The 26,148-nt window shown below is 41.9% G+C and overlaps 2 protein-coding genes across 1 annotated transcript; both read right to left on the bottom strand.

Annotated features, from left to right (window-relative positions):
* LOC146634784 (neoverrucotoxin subunit beta-like) overlaps window positions 1–26,148 on the bottom strand; it is a 368,566-nt gene that overhangs the window by 44,127 nt on the left and 298,291 nt on the right.
* LOC146634789 (cytidine monophosphate-N-acetylneuraminic acid hydroxylase-like) lies at window positions 1,176–25,907 on the bottom strand. The gene is made up of 14 exons (XM_085342761.1): window positions 25,702–25,907; window positions 25,532–25,623; window positions 24,559–24,668; window positions 13,638–13,828; window positions 12,781–12,861; window positions 12,612–12,678; window positions 12,417–12,498; window positions 12,201–12,338; window positions 11,867–12,002; window positions 10,961–11,104; window positions 9,729–9,903; window positions 8,406–8,522; window positions 3,710–3,825; window positions 1,176–1,293 (listed from the first exon to the last, which is right to left on the bottom strand). The coding sequence occupies exons 1-14, from the start codon at window positions 25,905–25,907 to the stop codon at window positions 1,176–1,178; spliced, it is 1,773 nt and encodes a 590-aa protein (XP_085198887.1).

Below are 26,148 nucleotides of genomic sequence, written 5' to 3'. Positions count from 1 at the left end.
TGTAGATCTCTCCTTAACAATACAGAAACAGTTATTTTATATCATCAGGGAAATTTATAACGCCCCCTCATGCATTAAGCAGATACAATACATGCATACATCAAATCAAAACCAGAATGACTTTTAACACATTTTGAAAAGAACATCGCCTCGTCTCCATCCCAGGTGTCTTCCTGTCGCTGCTGGACGCTCGCTTATCGTCTGGAACATCAGGCACACATTCTGCAACAAACTGCTCTTTTGCAGGCACAATTTTGCTGTCACAAGCAAAATGAGTCTATCTACTGTGTGTGTATGTGTCAACCTGAAATGCACTTTGTTTCACCTCTCACCTCACCAGCTAAACCTTGGAACCTTTCCACCAGACAGAAGGCCAGCACGTACACAACTGAAACTATATGTGTAATATATTGAGTGAATGTTTTAATCAAATGATACTACTTAAAACTTAATAAAAGAATATAAACAAATAAGAGATCATTAAGAATAACCTGATATAAGTGTTTTGTAAGCGTGTAACTGGCCAGACATATCGCTGGCCAAAGCTCTTGACCTTCAATTAATGGACTGAGCCACAGCTCTTTTATAGGCACAGAATACAATATGTATAAAATGATTATAGTCATTCCCATAACAAGAGTTCAAAGATTGCCAGTACGTTTGCTCATCTCAATATAGTCTGAAAGCTATAAGCTGTATTTGTTAATACAATATACTGCAGGCTAGATAATAACAAAAGACATTTTATTCCATCCCACACCCACCTCACAGGCCTATACCTTCAAAGAGAGAGATCTCTGACTATATTCTTCACTTAACTGTTGCTTCCCCTACTTCCACAGACGAGCAGAAGGGCTTCACACTATCTATCTATCTATCTATCTATGTACCCCCCCCCCACACACACACACACACCTGAATGTTTCTGACTTTACAATGGGCCCTCTGTGAAGGTGCCATAAACACGAGGCCCACTTGTAATAACGTTCATGCATACAGCTAGTAAGAAAGTGATATTACTATTACTAAAGTGATCAGTGAATCAGAAAAGAAATCTTCCACCACAAAAGAGGCACAGCAGAAGGTGGTGTGGTGCTTACAGCAAGAAGGTCTTGAGTTTTCACAATATAAATCAGAAAACAGTAACTTGATCTTCACAAATCCAGAATGCAAATTCATGACAAGGCACAGTTATTTCCCATCCCGGTCTCACTGATGGGGACGACCTGCTTTTGGAAGTGTTCCCAGTCGGGCTTGCAAAGCGGCAGCTCTGCTTGGAAGTGTTTCCAGAACCTAGAGGCCAAAAGAAGGTGATTAAATGGTAGACTAGTACAGTGACCATTTACATGTAGCCCAAGTTATTTTTCTTTTGTTATCATTTCCATATGTCCTCTAAACATAACATGACGGCAATCATAAAGTTACTCACAAAAGTAACCATTTCATTGTAGTGATAGTTAAACTGAGAGCTATTAGGCTTGGAATGGCAATTCATATCCTTTCCAAAACAGACAAATAAACATGCCATAAAAATAGGAGTGTATCTGTCTGTTTGCTTCCCCCCACACACAGTATGGAACAGCCGTTTCTGTCAGAGAACAGGAGTAAGTGTTGCATATATAGGGCTGTTATATGGGCTCAAATTGTGGTCATAAATATTTTGTAATTTTAAATCAGAATGCATAGTTATGAACTGAGTTTTGTAACCTTGTAAACCAAAATATCTAAACAGAAGGTTAAAAGTTTTTTGTGTTAAGTTCTAAGTAAAGCACCCCTCTGTCAGCCAAACCCATCTGTTCTCTGATTGGATTGTTAAATTTGTGATTGACATGACATTGACCAATCAAGTGAAAGGAAAAAAAAAGGGAAATTCGTACATGTAAGTTGAAACTCACACACAGCTCAGGAACTTGAGTGCAGAGTTTTACATGTAGTTTTTTGCTTTGTATCTGTAACCTGACCTTAAGACAAAAAAATTGTAACTTGTGTAAATATTTTTTTACGAACACAATTTTTTTTTTACACACACACACACACACACACACACACACACACACACACACACACACACACACACACACACACACACACACACACACACAAATTCTCATCTATAGATGCACAAACATAAACTTTTCAGATATTTTGGTTTACAAGGTAACAACTGACAGCTACGCATTCTGATTTACAAGTACAAAATATTTATGACCACAATTTGAGCCCATACTGTTATTTTAGCAAAAAGTATTTTTTGTATCTCACTTCAGGTCTGTATGTATTTTTATCTGTGTGGATCTGTCTTTGTAATCAGATGTGTTAATGTGCAACTGAATCTGTAAGTGTTTAGAAATATGTATCAATGACAGTCTTAAAGCTTTGCTCAAAGCACTGCTAATGCAGGTAAGTTATTTACTTACCCAGCATTTGAATTGGCTGTCCTTTTACATGTGACCTTGGCTGTATTTTTGCTGAGTCAGATCCTCAAAAGTGTATGCAGAGTTGTGTGTAAGTGAACTCAGGGGTCAGCTTTCTTTCAGGCTCAGTATGTACCACCAGCATTACTCAGTCTGCAAGTGTGACATTAGTTGACTGGTAGTGATGGTTGTGCCAATGCAATGTATTTACCATATGTAAACCTAATTCAGTATACACCTGTATGTATTATAAGAAAAGTTTCAAAAAGTAAACTTTATGAGAATTTGAACTACTTTGACTGATATAAGAGGTTTGTTTTAGGTGAATCATGAGTGGAGTAGTCACAGGTGTTCCTAGTTATGGATAAGATGTATTTTTTTCTTACAATAATAGCTGCTTTTGACAGGTACTGAAAAAAACAAAAGAAAATTTGAATTCAGATCTATCTGAGCATGTCTTGCATCAGCACAACCACCATGACCAGCCCTCTAACATCACACCTCAGACTGTGTAATATTCCACATGTTAGTATGTACTGAGCCTGTCAGCCAGAGCCCAGGATTACTAAGTCGTTGTCCTTCAGACAACTCTCCAAACATATAAAGATGTATAAAGATAAACAAATAAAAATTTATAAAGCTCACGAGGTGGACTTTATAGATAATTGGATGATTAGGAAACTTTCTGGAGGAAACCTGGTCTAGTTAGGAGAGACGGCATCCATCCCATTTTGGATGGAGTAGCTCTGGTTTCTAGAAATCTGGCCAAATTTTTTTGGCGCTGCAGTGGTTTGTATCATATCTATCTAACACACTCCAATTTGTTCATGTAAATGGAGAGTCGTCTTCACACACTAAGGTCAATTATGGTGTTCCACAGGGTTCAGTGCTAGGACCAATTCTGTTTACATTATCCATGCTTCCCCTAGGCAGTATCATCAGAAGACATAGCATACATTTTCTCTGCTATGCAGATGACACCCAACTCTAACTGTCTATGAAGCCAGATAACACACACCAATTAGTTAAACTGCAGGAATGTCTTAAAGACATAAAGACCTGGATGGCCGCTAACTTTCTGCTTCTTAATTACTCGGCCCTGAAAATCTTAGAAATATGGTATCTAACCAGATTCTTACTCTGGATGGCATTCCTAAAAACTCCCTGAAAAGCCAGCAATACACCCACTGCGTTTAAAGTCAATTGGATGAGGAGTTGTCAACGAGCAAAGAACAGAAAAACAGATTTACAGAACATGAAAGAATTCTCAAACATATCAGATAAAATGTCTGTACTTGTGGTGGTAGATGTCTGGGTCTCGGCTGATGCGGTTCTGAAAGCCAATGTACAGGTCATCCCATAGACAGCCATGAAGCACCACGTACCTCATCACTCCAATCCTGTTTTTAATCTAAAAGGAAACCAAGAAGGGTCACTGCTCTGTGCAAGCAAATATGTTCTTGAAATATTTTGCGAATTCCTCAAACTACAAGTCTTTTACATCTTGTACAAGCACTTAATACATTAACCCTTTAAGATCTAAAAGAGGACCAAGTTTGCCAGAGCTTATATTATATTTTTACATGCTGTAGTGCCATTTTTAGGAGCATTTCAAGTTGCAATACATCAATACAACCATTATAGCCCAATGTTTAATAATATGTATGCATTAAGTGCATAGTAATTACATAAACTGCAAAAAAGTGCAATAAACTACAAAATTAAACATATATTTCTAGTTAGAGAAATTTAAGAGTCTTATTCCTCAAAACTGTAAATACAAAAGAGTTGCACAAAATAGTTTCCCTCCACAGGAAATTTATTTTGAGTGTCTTCATAGTTTTATTTTTGAAATGCACCAATTTTTATATACTGCAGGAAAAACTAAAATGAATATTATAATACAAATTTGCAAAAAAGAAGCATATGCATCAAAATAAACTATATCCAGCAGTGCAATATGAGTCCTAAGCATCCCAGAAACGACACAGAAAGTCATAAAGTCAAACATGATTTTAAAAAACACCAGTATAGGCTTATAAGGCCCTGAAGGTAATTTCCGCGAAAATGACATCACTTCCGATTTCGGGCAAGTAATGGCGGACATGCAATAGTCCGCGCTGACATCTATTCCAACGTAGGAAGTGTTATGAACAGCTGATCGGATCGGCAAAGCGTGTTTCTGGAATATTATGTTTTTGTTGCTGCAAATTCTTTTTATGCAGTTTTTGCAAAGCTATATGTGGAAGGAAACCGTGACCTAGGACAAGCTGATGGCATAAGATACAACTCCTCCGGTTTCATATTCAAAAAAAAAAATTATTGCGCTAGCTTACGTGGCTGCAGTTCTACAGGGGTTTAAAAATAGTTACGCAAAACGGAGCGGGCACACTCCAACTGGAGCATTAAGGGTTAAAAGTAAATAATGCTACTTGCAGGGCCACAATCACAAAATTAGCCTGTCCAGCAGTTCCAGTTTCCTCAGAACAGAGCCAGATTAAATATTCCTGTGCACCACAAAAATTCTGATTGCTCCTTGGTCCAGGAAATGCAAGTGTAGCAATATGTCACTAGAGTTGTAACAGTGTTGAAAAATAACCTCTGTTAATGTGGCTATATAATGCAGCTGCATTATTATATAATCCACCCACTGTTTTCATCTTCAGTGCCCGGTACCAAAATAGAGCAGAGCAGCTACCTGAACGCTACTCCAACAGAGATCGATTATCTTGTTAATAATATTACCTCTATCTCTATTGAGCCAACCATCCCTTTAACGTTAACTAGTACTGACTTCATGAACTTCTTCACAAATAAAATTTTAACCATTAGAGAAACAAATTACTCATGATCATGGTCACTTTAATTACCATTGATATTCACTTACTCTTTTTCTCCAATTGATCTTTCTGAGTTAACTTCAGTAATTACTTCCTCCAAACCATCAGCTTGTCTTTTAGACCCCATTCCTACAAGACTGCTCAAAGAAGTCCTGCCTTTAATTAATGTTTCAATCTTAAATATGATCAACCTATCTCTAATAATTGGCTATGTAACACAGACCTTCAAGCTAACAGTAGTTAAACCATTGCTTAAAAAGCCATCTGTTGACCCAGTGGCCTTAGCTAATATTAGCCAATCTCCAACCTTCCTCTCATAACAAAAATCCTTGAAAGAATAGTTGTCAAACAGCTAACAGATCATCTGCAGAGGAATGACTTATTTGAAGAGTTTCAGTCAGGTTTCAGAGGTCATCACAGCACAGAAACAGCTTTAAAATGGTAAATGGCCTGTATTTGTATAGCACTCTACTAGTCCCTAAGGACTCCAAAGCGCTTTACACATCCAGTCATCCACCCATTCACACACACATTCACACACTGGTGATGGCAGCTACATTGTAGCCACAGCCACCCTGGGGCGCACTGACAGAGGTGAGGCTGCCAGACACTGGCGCCACCGGGCCCTCTGACCACCACCAGTAGGCAACGGGTGAAGTGTCTTGCACAAGGACACAAGAACCGAGACGGTCCAAGCTGGGGCTCGAACCGGAAACCTTCCGATTACAAGGCGACCTCCCAACTCTTGAGTCACAATCGCCCTACGATCCCTTTAGTAAAGGTTACAGATTATCTTCTTATGGCCTCTGACAGTGGACTCATCTCTCTGCTTGTCCTGCTACACCTTAGTGCAGCGTTCAATACTGTTGACCATAATATCCTATTAGAGCGTTTAGAACATGCTGGAGGTATTACAGGTACTGTGCTGCAGTGGTTTGTATCATATCTATCTAACGTACTCCAGTTTGTGCATGTAAATGGGGAGTCCTCTTTGCCTTGAGGCGACTTTTGTTGTGATTTGGCGCTATATAAATAAAATTGAATTTAATTGATTTGACACACTAAGGTCAATTATAGTGTTCCACAGGGTTCAGTGCTAGGACCAATTCTGTTTACATTATCCATGCTTCCCTTGGGCAGTATCATCAGAAGACATAGCATACATTTACACTGCTATGCAGATGACACCCAGCTCTATCTGTCCATGAAGCCAGATAACACACACCAATTACTTGAACTGCGGGAATATCTTAAAGTCATAAAGACCTGGATGACCGCTAATGTTCTGCTTCTTAATTCAGATAAAACTGCGGTTATTGTACTCGGCCTTGAAAATCCTAGATATATGGTATCTAACCAGATTCTTACTCTGGATGGCATTACCTTGGCCTCTAGTAACACTGTGAGGAACCTTGGAGTATTTTTTGACAAAGACATTTACATCTAACTACAGTCACTGTGTTCTGGTCTTAATTAATTCACCAAACTCCACATTATTATTGTCCAAACACTTCACATTCCACATGATTATTACTCAAACAGCTTCTGCACTGAATCTCCATTGCTTCCCCAGGGTTACTGGTCTCACTCTGAGGCGCCTGGAAAGTGGCCGTCAAGCTGGATGTAGACAAGCAGGCCGTGCTAGAACTGGACACTGATGCGGAGGAGCAGGCTGTGCTGGAACTGGACGTGGACAAGGACATGGACGAGCAGACGATGCTGGAACTGGACACGGATGTGGACATGCTGGACATGGACGTGGTGTGGCAGCTGCAGGACCAGACAAGGCAGGACCAGATGAGGGAAGGACCAAACGATGGTGTGGCAGCCCCTGGTGGCTGAATGGCCAGTGACATGGCTGCTGCAGATGATGGATCTGGTGGCACTGCTCGTGGCACTGATGGTTGGACCGGCTCCTTGGAGCCAACTTTCTTTGGAGACAGACGGAGACAGATGGCTGAAGGGACCCCTTGGGACGTCCAGCAGGAACAGGGGATGGCTGAAGCGACCCCTCGGACCCTCCAGCGGAGACAGACAGCTGAAACAGGCCCCTCGGACCCTCTAGCAGAGACAGAAGACAGCTGAATGGGCCCCTCGGACCCTCTAGAAGGGACAGACGCAGGGCCAGCAGGTCTAGAGACCTCTGGCGGTGATGAGACAGAATAACGAGGCCCAGAAACCTCTGGCAGAGACTAAAGAGAACCAGCAGGCGTGGAGTTTTTTGGCAGGAATGAAGTTAACTGTAACTGCACAGGGAACAAAGCTGGCTCGGAATGCAACGGCTGGGTCTGTGCAGTGCAGGCGGTCTGTCTTGGCAGGGCCAGCAAGATGAAGTCCTTAGCTGGTTGAACAAGCTCTACAGAGCTTCCAGCAGAGGATGGAGGTGGCTGGGTTGACGGTTGAGCCAATGACTGAATTGCAGACAACTGAGCAGGTGGCTGAACAGCACACGACTGAAGAGCAGACGGCTGAACAGCAGGTAACTGAACTGACGGCTGAACAGCAGGTGACAGAGCAGGTAACTGAGCAGCATATTGAACAGAAGATTGAGCTGAAGACTGAACAGCAGACAACTGAACTGCAGGAGACTGAACAGCAGACAGATGAACTGCAGGCATGGAAGGCCGTGAGCGGACAAAGTCTGCTTGCTCTCAAGCTTGTAGCATGTCCCGGAGACAAGAAGAAGCAAAATTAAACACACTGCACAAGGACAAGGACTATCAAAATAAAACAGGTAGTGCATGACAGACACAGACTTGACATTGAACAAAAAGGACACAGGAACAAAATCGAAGAACTAGAAATCACAGAACACAGCACTAAATTACTAGAAATACTGTTACAGAAACCAAAAGACTAATAGAGATAACAATGATGAAATCAAAGATCAAAAATAGAACAAAACTCAACACACTATGTCACCAACCCAGGATTCTGACACCTTTATTTCAGAAGTACACCTATAGTTGTGGTAACAGTATATATATATATATATATATATATATATATATATACACACAACATATTCCATATGTTAGATGGAACACATGATAATTTCATCATGAAATCATCTTGGTAGTCATGACAAATTACTATTATTTAGGTTCTGTTGTGCTGCTGTCTGTGTGTTTAGTGCTCTATAGTGACTCACCTCCAAGTAGGAGTGCTCTCTGTTTGGTCTCTTTGTGGGGAATGATAGATCCAGAAAGTCCACCAGATAGTCATAACCGTCAGTGATGCATTCAAACTTGTCATCTGTTTCAATGACCTACACAGAGACATGTGCATTTCAGCAGATTTGCATCCACTCTGAGTAAGATAGCAATGTAATGGAAAAAGAAGTGAGCCAAGGTGATTCGTAACAGCTGGAAGGAAGGGAAGTGACGATGAGGAATCAGAGCAGAGAGCTGGGTTTTTATTTTGCTTTTTTGTCTTTCATTTTAAAATGTCATCATTGCAGGATGTGAACTACATCTCTATTTCTAGTTTCTGTTAAGGTACTGCAGAGGCTGCTGAGGCACGACAGAATTCTTTTTAAAAAAACATAAAGATAAAGACAAGGAACATTTCTGCTCAGGTATAACAAAAAAAAAGTACACCAATGTTCATGTATGTTCATCAAACAAGAAATGTCAGACTGAAAATATTGAAGTTCCTTTTAATTTTGTTAAACTTTATAGATCATTCCATAGGACTTTATGGCTTACAAGGTTAACTGAAACTAAAATAATACCAAAATCACTATTATGTGCATTAAAAAATGTCAGTCACTGTCATTTTCATGAGGAATAACAGCTTTGCTAACAGCTTAGCTCATTGGACTAGCCAAATGAAGCTTATTCATAAATTCAAAAAGGAAGATCTGTAGTCCCACAGATTTTTCAGGCCAATCAGCCTCTGCTCTGCCGACTTTAAATCTCATCTGTCGTTTTCCCTTCCAGACACCATCGTGCAACTCACAGTCTAAATTCAGAGGGCGGTCCTGCCCTTTCCCTATCACTGCTGGGATTCTGTTCTGCTGCGATTGGTCATCACAGTCTAATCCCAAATACCTTAATTGAATTCTGTAAGTGAATAATTCATGTTTAGTTCCTTCTAATGTTCTCTTTATTGAATTTCCTCCCATCCATCTATTTTTTTAGCACTTGTCTAACTCATGTTCACAGAGGAAGGAGTCTAAGTTTTGACAGGGTGGGAGGCGGGGTACACCCTTAGCAGGTTGCTAGTCCATCAAAGGGCCACAATATACAATAGTTTTGGGGGGTTTTCCCCTTTTTTGGGAGGGGGGGGGGTTATGCATTCCCCTCCAACCTTGCAAAAATGGACAAGTGTATATATTTTAACTTTTCTGGGGGCCTCTTTATTATTTATTTATTATGAAGCAGTAAGCAGAGAAATGCTTTTAAGTAGGAAAGATCATGAAAACAAATTAAATGCCAAAGAAAAGTAAAACATTTCTGTCAAAACCATTTACCCGCACAACCAGGTTGTAGTTTTGAAAGCCAGCCCATGTGTAATAAAACTGGATCCAGTTTTGATGCTTAAATATGTCAGACTTGATGGCGCTCTTCAACTCATTCACATACAAGTCGAACTCCCAGCTGTCCTTGTAGATTTTTGCACTAGCTGGGGGATTGGTGATGGCCTCCCTATGGTTGGTCATAGCAAAGAAAGTTGCAAAGAAAATATTTCATTTAGCACTTGCATGTGCAGTTTACATGATGTATTACAGGGGTCTCAAACTCATAGTCCAGGGACCACTTGCAGCCATATGAAGGCAATATGAGCAGAGAGTACAAACATACTGAGTGACTGGCTGTGTTAGTTCAGTGAGAGTCAAAAACTAATGTGTACACTTATGTCTGCATTTTTATTTTGTTAAATAAGAACAAAATGATAGCCGAAGTGCTGCCACAAAGAGAGTACCAGTGTGTTTATTTGGTAGTTCAATGAAAGGCTTCAGTTAGTTAAGAGGGAGGAAAAAAAATCTGCATTCACATTTGCAGTTTTGTCTTATTATACAATATCTGAAAAAACAAAACCCCCAAACAAACCAAACAAAACGCTACAATTTCACAATTATTAGTCGTTGTTTCTTGTTTGTTTGTTTGTTTGTTTTGTAGTACCATTTTACTTGAACACTAAACTGGCCTCCAATGACATGACAATGCCAGCAGTGGCCCACACCTCATTTAAGTTTGAGACCCCTGTTGTATATTTGGAAAGTTACTAATCCTGCCTGTGCTCTTTATAATGATAATAACTCTTTAAAAAAATAATGCCATCATGTTATCACACAACATAGGCAAATGCAGTCAGATTTGGATTTTCTCCTTTACATGAAATAATTGAGTAGCAGTAGCTTGTCAGTAAGAATCAAAGTCATATACATTTACTGGGCACTTACATCAAAACAGGAAAAAGACGGGGCTGAAGCTACAGCTCAAAGAAAAATCAATAAAAGTGACACATTTTACTTTTACATTTGCAGTGCAGACAATGAATATTTGGACAGTGAGATTTTTTTCCTCATCAGACTCTCAGAAATAAAATGATCTGTTTATACACTGGCATTGTAGAGACTGACATTACTGTTTAAATTTCTGTGTTTTATGTAGTTGTATTACAAAGATGGAATATCAGTCTCTTTCTTTCCCACATCGACCAGGAATGGAAAACACAGATAAACATGTGAGCTATTCCAACCTGTTGGTGGGGTCTCTCAGAGCGAGGCCGAGGTCCAGCACAGCACCTGGCTGCGGTGTCCAAGTTTTGATTGCCGGTGCAAGCTTATTAATGAGTGCATTGAGGTCCTCTGCACTGTTTTTGAAATTCGTATCCTTTATGTATCTTCCAACCAACACACAGTACAAACAGACACATAAGTAAAGGGACACATAAAACACAAATTAGGTCTCATGTGTTTAACTTGACAGTCATTAGCAGTAGTGTCACTGTCAAAAGGCCACAACTGTGTTGTACAACCATGTTTCCAGAAAACATGAATGCTGTGTATGATGTAAATAATGTTAATCACATTTTTATTTAATAACATAACAAATGTATTGAATCAAAGAGAAAAAAAGTCTTCAGTTTAAAGGTCTTATGCTAACAACACGTTTCACAAACATTGAAGCAGCAGCAACACAAGACTGGGAGAATTTTGTAATGTTAAAAAAAAAAACCTGGTAGAAAATCTTAAAATCAATGATAAATGAATCTAAGCTGCTGACAGTTATAAACACAGTTCAGTATAAAAGGAGCAGCTCATCAAAGTGGAGTCATGGTTGTAGATTGACTTGCCAACATAAACTGCATATCAGCTCATAGACAGCTGAAACAGAGCTACAATTAAACAGGGAATAGATAGAAAAAGGAGCCCATATATAGACCAAACCCTGTTTTGTTTGTTATTGTACATAGTTGTGTTTTAAATATTAACTTGTCCAGATGAACTACATATCAGCTTTGGCCTTGGAATTTAGATCAGATCAGCTAACTTTGTTGTGAGGATTCTTCTGCCAGGGAACATAAAAGTAATTCAAAACCAAAAAGCTCTGCACTTTATTAAGTCATCTCTGATGCTGTGCAAACCCTTATTACAAACTCTACCTGTCTGATGGATGAGCCTCCACAAAGTATCCAGCGAATGGGCAGTAGATCCTCGGCTGCAGGGATTTCACCAGTGTAGCTTTGTAATTCAGCAGCTTCTTCCTCTCATTCTTGATAAACTCTGCCTTCCAGGAATCTGGAAACACATCAACAACATTTGCTTCATCTCAGCAGTTTGGTGCACTTTGACACTGTTGATCACAACATATCAGTTTGACAACTCCGTTCTTACATCGCTAAAAGAGCTACATGTAACCATCAAAGATTCCAGCATAGATGCTGTTGTGTGTAGGTGGAGGTAAAACCTAACTAAGCAAACCTAACTCGGGCTCACCGCTGTATTTCCCTCCATAGAAGGTCATGGGGAATCCAGAAGCTCCTCCAGCAAAGTCAGACATCATCACGTCCACATTTTGTGGTAGCCTTCCTCCATTCGGTCTGGTGCAGTCCACAGTGTTGAGGATCATATGACCTGCAATAAAAACAACATTTTATATTATAATCAGACTTATTTTTACAGCACAAGTAATTATATTATTCAAAATGACACCTTTGTAGTCAACAATGATGCAGGTGTCCATTTCAGGATGTACCCCATCCATCAGGATCATAAATCTCAGGTGATCATCAATCTGAGTGAGACAGCAAGATTCATTTTTACTTCTTTATGGAAATCATATGATTTTAATATACAAAATGTTTTTTTGTAATTCCTCTTAAACAAATGATAGAGGCAGTGACTTACATTTTGCCAAACACCAAAGGGAAGGACTTTAATATTGGTCAGCTTAACTTGGCTTTCCTTTATATACCTGTCACAGCGGAGATACCCGTATGTGAATAACAGACCAACATTGGATAATTTATTCCCTCTGTAATTTATGGGGACAATTCAGCTCCACTTCATTACTAACCAAAACACTGGTCTGGATGTGTCACCGACATATATCGGTATGTCCGGCCTTCTTTCTGCCAACACTTTCAGTGTGGGATAACTATAAAGGAAACAGAAAAAGTCAGTGCCCTGCACTGTAAATATAAACACCCTTCATTTCTGAAAGTTGGTCTCTTTGTAGATTTTGTATTTGAGGTTCTAGCCAGTAGGAATAAAAATATTTAACGTTCCAAAAATGTTTTTATTTCTCTCAGGGGCTCTGAAGAGCTGTTCAAAGCAGAGAATAGAAGTACTTAAATTTGGCTACATTAGATTAACATAATACCAAGTCAGACATTTACGTGAAACAAAAAATAATTATTCTTTAAGTAAATTGAAATATTGTGTAAAACATTTTAAGTTTAAGTAAGTAATTTTAGTAGTGGTAATTTTGGTAATTTTACACTGATCATTTTGTTTCTGAGAGTAAGTACACTGTACTGACTGGCCAGATTGCAGAGTGCTCTACATTACTTTTGTAATAATTTGTAATTAATTATAATTATTTTTTAATTAAAGGATGTAAAAGTCTTTTTACATGCTTTAATTTAAGGACAGTATACCTTCTCTTTACTGTGACTGTATGCAGCTGGTGCTGTTTTCCTCTTTTTGATTTTGCTTGCAGCTGGTCATGGATCAAGTATTGTAATGTAAATTACAATATTGCGCCATAAGAAATCAATAAAATTCTGTGTAATCAAGATGAATAGAACAGCTGAAGCAAAAACTGTTTGTAGATAGTATACTGTGTTTGCTCTGAATCATTTACTTCAAACAAAAATGGCAGTAATATGTAATGCATATTTTTATGTATTTAACAATATTAGCAGAGCTTGCCTGAGGTGGTCTGAGTGCATATGGCTGATGTAGATGAGATCTGCACCACAAAGCCTGTCCAGGGCGTCTGCTGGAGGCTCATGGAGAAGCCACCAGCCCCTGGCAAACGCAGGACCCTTCAACCAGGGGTCGAACATGAACCTTCTCTTGCCAAGCTGTAGCTCTATGCAGGCATGGGTGAAGTATGTCACCTGAGGGGAAAGTAAAAGAAAATTTATGTTTTGGAGACTATACTTGATGTACTTTTCACTCTTAGTTCATTATTATTATTATTAAGTGCGCCTATGCCAAGAGGAACACTTATTACTATTCGTCGGATTTATTATTCTTATTCTCAATCCTCCGCCTAAAATTTTGACGCGTAACTCGCCCCACAGTTTTGAGACAAGGTTCATTTGGTGTTTATGACTTTTATAGTTTTTTAAATATTAATATTTTACTGCAAATTTTCCCACGCTTATCTGTTGCACAGTTTTGAGACAAGGGTTACATATGTTATATCATTTTGTGCGGCTGGATCTGGACTAGTATGCTATGACTTTTGGTGTTTATGACTTTTATAGTTTTTTAAATATTTAGATTTAAGTGCAAATTGGGAAAGATTCATCTTTTGGCCCCATAGAAACAGACTTCATTTGTGGTGTGTTGGCTCTCTCTAGTGGTATGCTGGGAGTGGTACACCCTGTCTACCCTTATTTGGATTACCGTAATGACGACAAAATCAACGGTGCGCACAGCATCGCTGCTTTCAGGAGCCATTGGAAGTTTTAAGGTTGCGCGAACCATTGAATATATACGGTAAGCGAAAGCGTGTATGCTTGGTGGAAAACTCCATATCCCACAAATAGTACGCCTCTACCGAGTGAAACAATGGCAGCTGCCACCTCATTTTTATATTCCTCTTATTCGTGTTTCTAGGTCACAAAATAAACTTTTAAGATATTTTCAGGCGAGAATGTAGCTGTGTAAACTTCAAATATCTGCTCGTTTTATCAAGACATCCCATATTAGCAACAGTTCTTGCTAGCTAGCTAGCGCGACTAGCTAGCTTCGCTCAAAAGCACCCGGGCTTGGATTTCAGTGAGGCTGCTCACACTCATTTCACCCCCGATCGCTCACAAATAGTGTTCGTCTCAGCTGGACTTATTTTTTGTTTATATGGGCCGATGATTCATTTATTCATTTTAGTAATGGTATAAACAGTGAAAGGTGGTTGTCCAGATGCTGGTTAATGTGGGAAAATAACTGAGTTTTCTCGTGGTGGCTAAGCGGAGCTCCAACAAAGGGCAGCTAGCCACCGGTGTATGACAGAAAGCACATGCGGGAAAAAGACACACACGAGGCGGCGAGGCAGCCGCCGATCGACCTGTGGTGCCTCAAACAGATGGCAGCCATGGATCAGGAAATTGAAGGCAGGAGAAGCAGACCCAAGGCGGCTGTGTCAGGTTAACTGAATTTCAGGTAAGAAGTTATGAACTGCACTCCATTTGGGTCAGATATAAACCGAGTTTAGGTGTAGTTTATTTTCGTTGTGCTGACTTTTTACAATCAGTTACAATAACTCGTACTGCGTACTAGCAGCACGCAGTACGAGTTACGAGTTTCTATACAGCTGTGTGCGCGCTAAGTTACTGATGTTGAACTTTATTTTATTCATAAGGGTTAGTTCGTAGAGTTCCCAGCCGTTCCGTACAAATGGAATCGTCCCACGTTCAGAGAAAATATTATGCGTTTCGTATTGAGCCGAAAAGGAACACAGTTTGTCCCGTACTTCAGGTAGAATGGAAGAAGACACAAAGCTGGATTTATTCTGTCGATATGCAACCTCCCCTGTCATTCTCTCGCCTGTTGCAACTTCAATCATGAAACTGATCAATGATCGGCTTTTCTCTCTTGTTTGTTTATCGCGCTAAACAACAGCAGCACGTTTAAGCTTGATCAGCTGTTGTTATAATTCATTCGATTTTAATTTCTAGTATCAGTTGATGTTTGCTGGAGCCACAGCTGTAAAAGCGGCTTATCTAAAAGTGGATTATCTCGGCAAAGGAGAAGTTCTCACTAACGCAGATTTAGACAGATTTGTCAACAATATTTGATAGTAATGGGTCTTATGTAGAAAATGTTTCAGATCTTTCAATTCAGCTCATGAAAAATGGGAGCAAAAACAAAAGTGTTGCGTTTATATTTTTGTTCAGTGTAGTAAACACAACACCATTGCAATAACCTAGATAAGTGTAAGCAACAGTAAATACTAAATATTGAATGTTATTGTGCAGCATATAAGACTGACAGCGCACAATGTGCTTTGAGGTAATAGCCAAGAAAGGTATAGTTTGTGTCTATGAGCACCTGTGTGTACACCTGTGTGGATGAGAGTGCTTGTATTTAAAAGGTTTGTCAATGCAACAATCTGCTAGAGGGTTTGGGGAGCCATAGCCCCATCTCCCAGGGCATGAAGCAGGCATGGAGGAGATCCAGGCCCTAGACATCCAGAGGTCCCCCAGAGCACGAGAGCCCAAGGAGGACCAACGGAGGGGCAGCCGCACCCTCTCCTGGAAAGAGCTGAGGAGAGCCCCAGATTTGGGGTCACCCAGCAGCCACGGAGCAGAAGCCACAGGGGGAACCAGGCCTTGTCAAGCAGCCAAGAGCCACTGGGAGTGAATTGGTATATAACTGAGCGCCCAGCCCCGGATGCCAAGAACCACCAATGCACCGATGGCTGAGGGCCACCGGCAGGGAGTGTGGTGGGGGGTGATAGGCCCCTACACCTGGGGGGGCTGAGATGTTCACAGAGAGATGGAGTCTAAGATGTAACCTAACACACAGACATAGACAAACAGGCACACACAGGCACAAGCGTGCATTCCCACCCTCATGTAAATACGCAGCCCTTGCCTAATGTGGAGACAAACAGAAATGAACACTGTAGACAAAGTCACACTCCCCAAACATATTCTATACCCCCACGTCCAGGTACCGTCGCCCCAGGAGGGGCAATCTGCCCCTAGACCCAGGAGATGTTGCCCTTTTCCCTTGTGTGGAGACAAGCAGTAGCAGGGAGGCCGAGCATCCCAGACCCCAACCAGACAGCCAACTCCTCCTCCCAGCCCCCACCCCCAATGGCAAAAAGAGAACGGGTGTGTGTGAAGACCCCATACCTTTCTCCACCTGCTCATATGTACTGTTGCTGCTTGCTGTTCTAAAGTGCATTTAAAAGACGGGAAGGGCATGATGCTTTCTGCTAGCAGGTGTCAGCACGGCCCCTCCCGACAACCTTCAATGTGTAGGAGCCAAGTTAAGATAGTTCATATGTTTAGTATTTATATTTCGCTGTTGTTAAGCTTGTTGTGTAATTAATAATTTTAGGAAATAGATGCATGTTTATGGTGGAACTAGGTTATGTAGTACCATGTATACATGTGCCTTAAAGACTGGTGTTTATAGTAAAATCCGGGCATCACGGATATATGCCAATTAGTGCATGCGGTGCGGGAGGGGGGAGAGAGAGAAAAAGAGTTAACACGGCATAAGATATACGGGGCAGCAGGGTAGAACAGAGCCACACGGTTTTCCTACCATAGTATGTTATTTTGTTGAGGACAAGTTAAACCTGACCACTCCTGTAAGATGCAAAACCGTGGAATAAATTTTTTGTTACATCTTTTCACATCGGAGTCCCGTGGAGTTCTTTTTCCTCTTCAAACTGACGTACGCGAGTGAATCACGGGAAAACTGGTCTCACGGCTTACACATTTTGTAGGAAAACCCGCTCGTTGTGGAGTAATTGACGCGACTAAAGAAGGAAAAAACCCGAGCTGCTGCAGCGACAACAAACGTGAGTAAGTGGAGCTAATTCACGAGGAAAAAAAGTGCTGAGTCATGGTGGATGCTGAGCTGTGTGGTAGCCAACCTGCATGATTTTTGGATGATAAAATAAGGATTTTGTTGTTGCTATTTGGGAAATTAATAGCATGAACAACGAAGAAGAAGACACAGTAGCAGAAATGGAAGCTAGGGCGGTGAAAATCACACCTAAAGCTATGGAGGAAAGGCTGCAACGTGTTATCAATTTACGGAAGGCCAAGCTAGCCAAATTAACAGGCACAGTGAAACAAGTGCGCCAGCTGATGGAAAATGAATGTGATACCAGCCTAACAGAAGTAACACAGTTAATGAAGGATTTTAATGAGCGGTTTGGAGAGTTTTGTGGTTTGAACACAAATGTTAAAGAGGTGCTCCAGCAAATGCCGGAGGAGGATTTAACTAAAGACCAGGAAAATTGGTTTGAACCTAAGGCTGATTCCTTTAAGGCTTTTGCTGAGACAGCTTCGGCTTGGATTGACAAGATGGCACCTCTTGAACACAAATGTTAAAGAGGTGCTCCAGCAAATGCCGGAGGAGGATTTAACTAAAGACCAGGAAAATTGGTTTGAACCTAAGGCTGATTCCTTTAAGGCTTTTGCTGAGACAGCTTCGGCTTGGATTGACAAGATGGCCATGCGCGCTGTGGAGGCTGAAAAATGCAATGAAGATGTGGATCCATCTGACAGCGTATCTAATGCATCTGTCTCAAAACGCAGTGATAAGGCATTTTCAGAACGCGGCTCCTGCGCTTCGTCATCGGTGTCGTCCACACGCATGAAGGCAGAGGTGGAGCGAGCTACCTTATTGATTAAGGCATCGTCTTTAAGACAGAAACGCTTGCTGGAGGAAAGGGAGGCTAAGCTCCAAGCTGAAAAGGAGGAGCTAGAAATACAAACAGCTCTTGCAGCAAATGAGGCAAAGATCAAGATCTTATCAGAATACGAAAGTCGTGCATCCAAGGCATCCAGTCGCGTATCCACCCGGGATGGAATGAACTCCTACGTGGCATCGCATAAGGTTGGAGATTTATTTACTTCACAGCAGTCAAATAGCCCATCCCCCACGCGAGAAAGACAAGCGCAGAAGAAGAACATTCTCCAAAACGCACAGCAAACACACACTGTTACCTACCAGCCATCGCAGACACCAAGTGCTCTACAGGATGTGGTCGAAGCGCTAACTAAGCAACAGAAGTTAGCTACGTTGCCCCCGCAGAACATTTCTGTGTTTAAAGGGGACCCATTAGAGTATCGGCTGTTCATGCGAGCTTTTGAACATGGTGTGGAGGACAGAACAGAGAGCGACAAGGATCGATTGTACTACATGGAACAATACACAAGTGGGCAACCACGAGAATTGATACGGAGTTGTCTTCATATGGAACCTACACATGGATATCAAACGGCTAAGAGACTGTTGGAAGAGCACTTTGGAAATGCCTACAAGATATCAGTGGCATACATTCACAAGGCTCTTAACTGGCCAACCATCAAGTCAGATGATGGAGAGGCTCTGCATGCTTTCGGCCTCTATCTTACTGGATGTCGTAATGCAATGATGGATGTGGAGTACATGGAGGAGTTGGACAACACGGCCAACATGCGTGCTATCGTTTCCAAGCTTCCGTACAAGCTGAGAGAAAGGTGGAGAACATATGCTTGTGGGGTCTTAGACAAGGCAAAACGCAGAGTCACGTTTGCAGATCTGGCGGAGTTTGTCAATAAGCAGGCCAAAGAAGTTTTGCATCCATTGTTCGGTGATATAAAGGACAGCACCTTAAAGGTCCAAGTTAGAGGGCAAGTGGATGAGAGGTTGCAAAGGAGAAGTGGAAACAGAAAAGGATTCACTGCAGCTGCAACTATCACCACTACACAGGACGTACCCTCTAAAGAAAGGAACAAGGTCAGCGGGAAGCAGGTGTGTGCATTTTCCAAACCCTGTCTTTTCTGTCGTGGTGAAGAGCACACCATGGAACAGTGCAAGAGGATGAAGAAGTCACTTCATAAGGAAAAGATTGACTTCATGCGAACTAAAGGACTATGCTTCAGCTGTCTTAAGCAGGGACACATGAGTGGTTCGTGCCAAGAAAAAGCAAGTTGTCAGGTTTGTCCACAACCGCACCCCACAGTGTTACACATGAAGACTAAGCCCAGTGCTACAAGCAAAAGGGTAGCTTCTGAAGTGGAATCATTAGAAAGAGAAGACCAAACAGAGTCAATCGTGAATGGATTTGTTGAAATGGAAGCACCTGCTCACGCTGCAGAGAAAACAGAGCACATTTTGGCAATAGTTCCAGTACAAGTGAAACCTAAAAGAGGACAAAAGGTGACACACACTTATGCTTTTCTGGACCCTGGCAGTACTGCCTGCTTTTGTACTGAAGAGTTAATGCATGAGCTTAACTTGTCTGGCAGGAAGACAAACATTTTGCTGAAAACAATGGGAGAGGAAAAGGTCGTCGGTAGCCACATTGTGTCTGGGTTGGAAATAAGCAGCTTAGACAGCAATGACTTCTTTGAGTTGCCAGAAATGTACAGTCACAGTGACATTCCTGCTTCTGCCGACAATGCTCCTTCTCAAGACTACGTGAACAGGTGGACCTACCTTCAGCAGGTGTCTATACCTAGGATTGAAGCAAAGATTGGACTGCTAATCGGGGCTAATGCACCTAAAGCTGTTGAACCTTGGCAAGTTATAGCCAGCGAGAATGGTGGTCCATATGCTGTGAAGACAAGGCTCGGTTGGACCATCAGCGAACCCCTCCAAGGAAGCAGTTCCCAAAGGGCATCATGCGGACTGATTCAGGTTGCAGCAAACCGAATATCAGTTAGCAAACTGGATGAGCTCTGGGACCAGCAGTTTAAAAGTGACTTCCCTGAGCATGAAAGAAACGAGAAACAAGAAATGTCAAGAGAGGATTTGCAGTTTCTGGAGATAGCGACAGAGTCAGCTACTATTGTGGACGGACACTACAGCATCGCTCTGCCATTGCGGAACAAGCGCATTAAGATGCCCAACAACCGCAAAGTGGCTGAGCAACGTGCCTTACACCTAAAGCGGAAGTTGGAGAGGAATACTTCATTCCACGCAGAATACTCGGCTTTCATGAGTAACATCATAACCAACGGTTACGCAGTGAAAGTGCCAGAACAGGACCTTGATCGTGACGATGGAAGGGTTTGGTACCTACCGCACCACGGAGTTTACCATCCCAAGAAACACAAGCTTCGAGTGGTCTTTGACTGTGGAGCATCGTACAAAGGCACCACCTTAAATGATCAGCTGTTACAAGGACCAAATCTTACCAGTACCCTTCTGGGGGTAATTATCCGGTTCAGACAAGAAGAAGTGGTCATCATGGCAGATGTGGAAGCAATGTTCCACCAAGTAAAGGTGCCTGATGAGGATTCTGACCTTCTTCGGTTCCTGTGGTGGACATCTGGTGACATTACTCAGAATATGGTGGAGTACAAGATGGTGGTTCACATTTTTGGTGCAACTTCGTCACCAAGCTGCGCCAGCTTTGCTCTGCGTAAATGTGCTGAAGACAACCGAGATCCAGCCAACAGCCAAGCGGTTGACGCAGTCCTGCACAACTTCTATGTGGACGACTGTTTAAAGGCTGTGAGCTCAGAAGAGGAAGCCATACAGTTATACCACACTCTTAGAGCTGTATGTCAGAGGGGTGGATTCAGGCTCACAAAATGGATAAGCAATAGCAGAGCAGTTCTGTCTGCTATTCCAGAAGAAGAAAGGGCATCGGAGGTTAAAGATCTCGATCTGGATCAGGACACACTTCCCATTGAGAGAGCGCTGGGAGTCCAATGGTGTATTCAATCTGACAGCTTCAGGTTCAAGATTGTAATGCCGGACAAGGCACCCACTCGGAGGAACCTTCTGTCCACTGTGAGTTCTGTCTACGACCCACTGGGTATCTTGTCACCAGTCACGCTTCAAGCAAAGAAGATTCTGCAAGAGCTTTGCAGGAGAAAGATTGGCTGGGATGTCATCATACCTGCAGACCTAGCTCACAAGTGGCTCAAGTGGAAGACCCAGCTCCGCCAGCTAGGGAACATAAGCGTTCCAAGATGTTTTAAACCTGTGGGCTTTGGAGAGTCAGTATACAATCAGCTGCAACACTTTGCTGATGCCAGTGAAGAGGGCTACGGTACAGTAAGCTACTTGCTACAGAGGAACAGCCGTAACGAAGTCCACTGCGCATTCATGTTGGGAAAGGCAAGAGTGGCCCCACTTAAGCCCATTACAGTTCCCCGCATGGAACTTACCGCAGCAACCATGGCAGCACGCATAGACAGGGTTCTGACGTCTGAATTGCAGCTTCCGCTCCAACCATCTGTATTTTGGTCAGATAGTACCACGGTACTCAAGTATATCAGCAATCAAACAAGTAGATTCCGTACCTTTGTTGCTAACCGTGTGGATGCCATCTTGAAATGCTCCAGTCCAGAGCAATGGAGGTATATCAACACCTCACTGAATCCTGCCGACTTTGCATCAAGGGGGCTCCAAGCAGAGAGCTTCTTGCAGTCCCACACATGGTTACAGGGGCCGGACTTTCTCACCAAACCCATGGAAGAGTGGCCAGAAGAGGTGCACCCAGTTGAAGGCCTGACTACAGATGACCCAGAGGTAAAGGGTAACCTGGTGTGTGCTAGTACAATCAAGGAATGTGAAGATGTAGTGCTGGAGTTCCTGCAGTACTTCTCATCCTGGTTTAAACTTAAAAGGGCAGTGGCATGGATGCTTAAAGTCAAGAGCATTCTGCTGCAATTGTGTCGCAAAGGGAAGGAGTTGTGTGCTGTTAAAACACAACCTGAAGTCGAGAGGGATATGGAAGGTTTCAAGGACAGCCTGTTTCAAGGGGACACCAACAAGCTAACGGTAGAGAACCTTGCGAAGGCTGAAGAAGCAATCATTCGCTACTGTCAGAGGAAGACATTTCCTAAGGAGATCAGCGCACTTTCTAAAGGTCAGGGGGTGAAGAGGACTAGTAGTCTTTTCAAACTGAGTCCAGTACTTGAACAAGGCATCCTTAGGGTCGGAGGACGACTCAGCAGAGCAGCACTACCCGAGGAGGCTAAGCGGCCAGCAATCCTGAGCAAGGATCTTCACGTCACGAAGCTTATCCTCAGAGAAATACATGAGAACTTGGCTCATAGTGGTCGCAATCATGTTATCTCCAAGTTGAGAACAAAGTTTTGGGTACCCGGTGCCAACTCTGCAGTACGAAAAATACTCGCTAGGTGTATTGCCTGTCGGCGTGAGCATGGAGTTGCAGGACAGCAGCAAATGGCCGACCTACCCCGAGACAGAGTTCTGCCAGATGACCCTCCATTTACAAACTGCGGAGTGGACTACTTTGGTCCGTTTGAGATCAAACGTGGTCGAAGTACGGTGAAGAGGTATGGAGTCATTTTCACCTGCCTAACTACTCGTGCAATACACTTGGAGATGGCAGCCTCGCTGGACACAGATTCCTTCATTCATGCTCTCCGTCGCTTCATAGCCAGACGAGGCCAGATAAAGACCCTTCGTTCTGACAATGGAACTAACTTCATTGGTGCAGAGCGTGAACTTAAAAGAGCCATTGCTGAATGGAATGTGTCCAAAATTGAAGACCACCTAAAACAACAAGGCATTCAGTGGACGTTCAACCCTCCCTCAGGACCCCATCATGGAGGGGTCTGGGAGAGATTGATCAAGTCAGTGAAGAAAATCCTAAACGTTACCTTGAGGCTGCAGACACTGGATGAAGAGAGCCTGCATACACTTCTGTGTGAGGCGGAGGCCATTATTAACAGTCGGCCAATAACCAAAGCGTCCAGTGATCCAAATGATCTGGAAGTACTCACTCCCAATCACCTGTTGCTGCTCAGGAACAAACCATCTCTTCCTCCCGGACTGTTCGACAGGCAAGATCTCTACGCAAGAAGAAGATGGAAGCAAGTGCAATACATGTCGGAAATATTCTGGAAACGATGGGCAAGGGAATATTTGCCGCAACTTCAAGAGAGGCAAAGGTGGACCCGTCCATCTCGCAACTTTTTGGTTGGAGACATTGTGCTTATTGTTGACGATACAGCCCCACGCAACTCTTGGATTACAGGGAAAGTAATCCATACTATCTCAGACAAGGCTGGAATGGTGCGGCAGGTTAGGATCAAAACCAAGACGAGTGTACTGGACAGGCCCATTACGAAGATTTGCCTTCTGCAGGAATCGGACTGAAGTAATCAACTGCAGAGACTGAAGTTTGTGTACTTTGGCTCCACAAGTGTAAATTGGTAATTGTGTAATAGAGTCACAATTAGGGGCCGGTATGTAGGAGCCAAGTTAAGATAGTTCATATGTTTAGTATTTATATTTTGCTGTTGTTAAGCTTGTTGTGTAATTAATAATTTTAGGAAATAGATGCATGTTTATGGTGGAACTAGGTTATGTAGTACCATGTATACATGTGCCTTAAAGACTGGTGTTTATAGTAAAATCCGGGCATCACGGATGTATGCCAATTAGTGCATGCGGTGCGGGAGGGGGGAGAGAGAGAAAAAGAGTTAACACGGCATAAGATATACGGGGCAGCAGGGTAGAACAGAGCCACACGGTTTTCCTACCGTAGTATGTTATTTTGTTGAGGACAAGTTAAACCTGACCACTCCTGTAAGATGCAAAACCGTGGAATAAATTTTTTGTTACATCTTTTCACATCGGAGTCCCGTGGAGTTCTTTTTCCTCTTCAAACTGACGTACGCGAGTGAATCACGGGAAAACTGGTCTCACGGCTTACACACAATGTCTACATGCATTTAAAAATTGAGAGGTGGGCACCTGCACCAGAGGTGAGTCTGAATACACAGACCTTCCTCTTCATTCATTATTGAGATACTTTGACATAATTAAGATTTTTATTATTACTTATATAATTTATTACACAGATAATTTTGCATAACAGTCTAATAAGGGTAAAACAATGCACAGCGGTGTCTGAAAAACTCTGTAAAACATTTGTTATTTAAAGTGTAACAGCAACACGTACTTTCACTTCTCCCTTCTGGAGCTCCAGAGGTTCTCGAGGATCAGCCATCCAGGGATCAACAGGGCTCAGTTCCACCAACTGAAGCCCCCCATCATCCAACATTGATACCTCTGCAAGTGCGACAAGAAGCTCAGGTGTAGTATTTAAATGGTATTTATATTATTCTCATTATATTATTATCCATGCATTAAATATGGTCATTCATACTGACTCACATGTATTTATACTGTAGTGGGCTTTTTGGCACAAATGTATAATTGTTATTACTTTCAGAGGAATAAATTACATTAAACAGTTCCAGTCATGGAAATTGTCAGTTGGAAGGATATGTTTGACATTGGTTTCTTGTTTTGGTTTGCTTTCCTGGTCAGAGCTCTTCACAAATGTTTAATTATTGTTCTTAAGAGGTAGTACATTTGCACAATGACTGAAACTAGCAGCACTGGCACCATTTCCATATTAATGACCAAAGAACTGACCTCACAGCCCATTGTTCATTCAGTGGGCTGGTTTCAGTCATTGTGCAAATGTACTGTTCATAAGGTTGGAGAAACCTGCAGTCAGCTGAGACTGAAGACGTCACGTGGATGAGTGAAAAAATGTAAATTACCAAGGAGAGAATTACATTGCATTAAACAGTTTACATCCCAGTCATTTGCAGCATGGAAAATGTCTGTTGGAAAGAATATGTTTGACATTTCTTGATTACAATTATTGACATAAATTGTCATGTTATTCTTTAGAAAAGGCCCTCTACCAGTTTAGCATTTAATTTAATAAAGTAATGAAGGTAATTGCTATTCTGATTGTTAGAGCCTACTGTGGCAAGAGCTATAACTATAAGGTCCCCACACATCCCGTAATGCACCTTTACAGTTTACATATTTATATTCCAGATTTAGCATCCAACACTCATATTGCAGGAAGTGGAATATCAATATACAGTAAATGGCATTTTATAGACAGAACTTACCAAGCTCATCCTGCAAGAAGCTGTCAGGTGGGTTCACATATTTCATTGTTGACACATTTAATTTCCAGTTGTGTTTGGTACATTTAACAGTCCTGAGGGAACAGACAATTCTGTCAGCTATAATCAAAAATTGACAATGTATAATCACTGATATCTGCTCCTGCTCTCACATGCCATCCAGATCTTCAATGTCTTTGATGAACAGCCCCCCTTGATGCTTGCACTGGTTCTTGCATGCTTTAAAGTCATTGTTGCTCTTAAATATGATGTAACACTTGCCATCCTCTGTGCTTTTCTTGAAATTCACTCCTTCTTTGAGTGAGCCAACTGCTTCAGCATCCAATGACAACAATACCTTTGCTATTTGAGAGGCCATTGCACCTAAATGTTCAAATTCAAAAAGAAAAGTTTTAACGCACAACCTTTTGAGGCAAGCACAAGGAGTCTTACAATAACCAATGGAAAAAAAAACGGAGCAGTAGTTACAACTGAAATGGCATCTAAACTCCGTAAATATAAATATACTGGCTCCTCAGGGAAGTGGCCAGGCACATCCTCAGCACATGCTAAGAAAGTAAGTGGGAGTTCATCGTGTTGCTTGCAGTCGGACACCGTGA

Source organism: Diplotaxodon limnothrissa, linkage group LG3 (genome assembly GCF_057381915.1).
Source record: "Diplotaxodon limnothrissa isolate DT_005_m linkage group LG3, D_limnothrissa_male_GT1.1, whole genome shotgun sequence".
Classification (NCBI taxonomy): domain Eukaryota; kingdom Metazoa; phylum Chordata; class Actinopteri; order Cichliformes; family Cichlidae; genus Diplotaxodon; species Diplotaxodon limnothrissa.
Note: the sequence above shows the minus strand (reverse complement) of the source record. Positions and strands in the feature narration are given on the sequence as shown.

Coding starts and splice junctions, on each gene's coding strand:
- LOC146634789 (XM_085342761.1), bottom strand. CDS start 25,907: ATGGCCTCTCAAATAGCAAAGGTATTGTTGTCATTGGATGCTGAAGCA. Junction 25,624..25,701: donor ATTGAAGATCTGGATGGCAT/GTGAGAGCAGGA, acceptor CTGTTCCCTCAG/GACTGTTAAATGTACCAAAC. Junction 8,523..9,728: donor ACTACAACCTGGTTGTGCGG/GTAAATGGTTTT, acceptor GTCTCTGTGTAG/GTCATTGAAACAGATGACAA.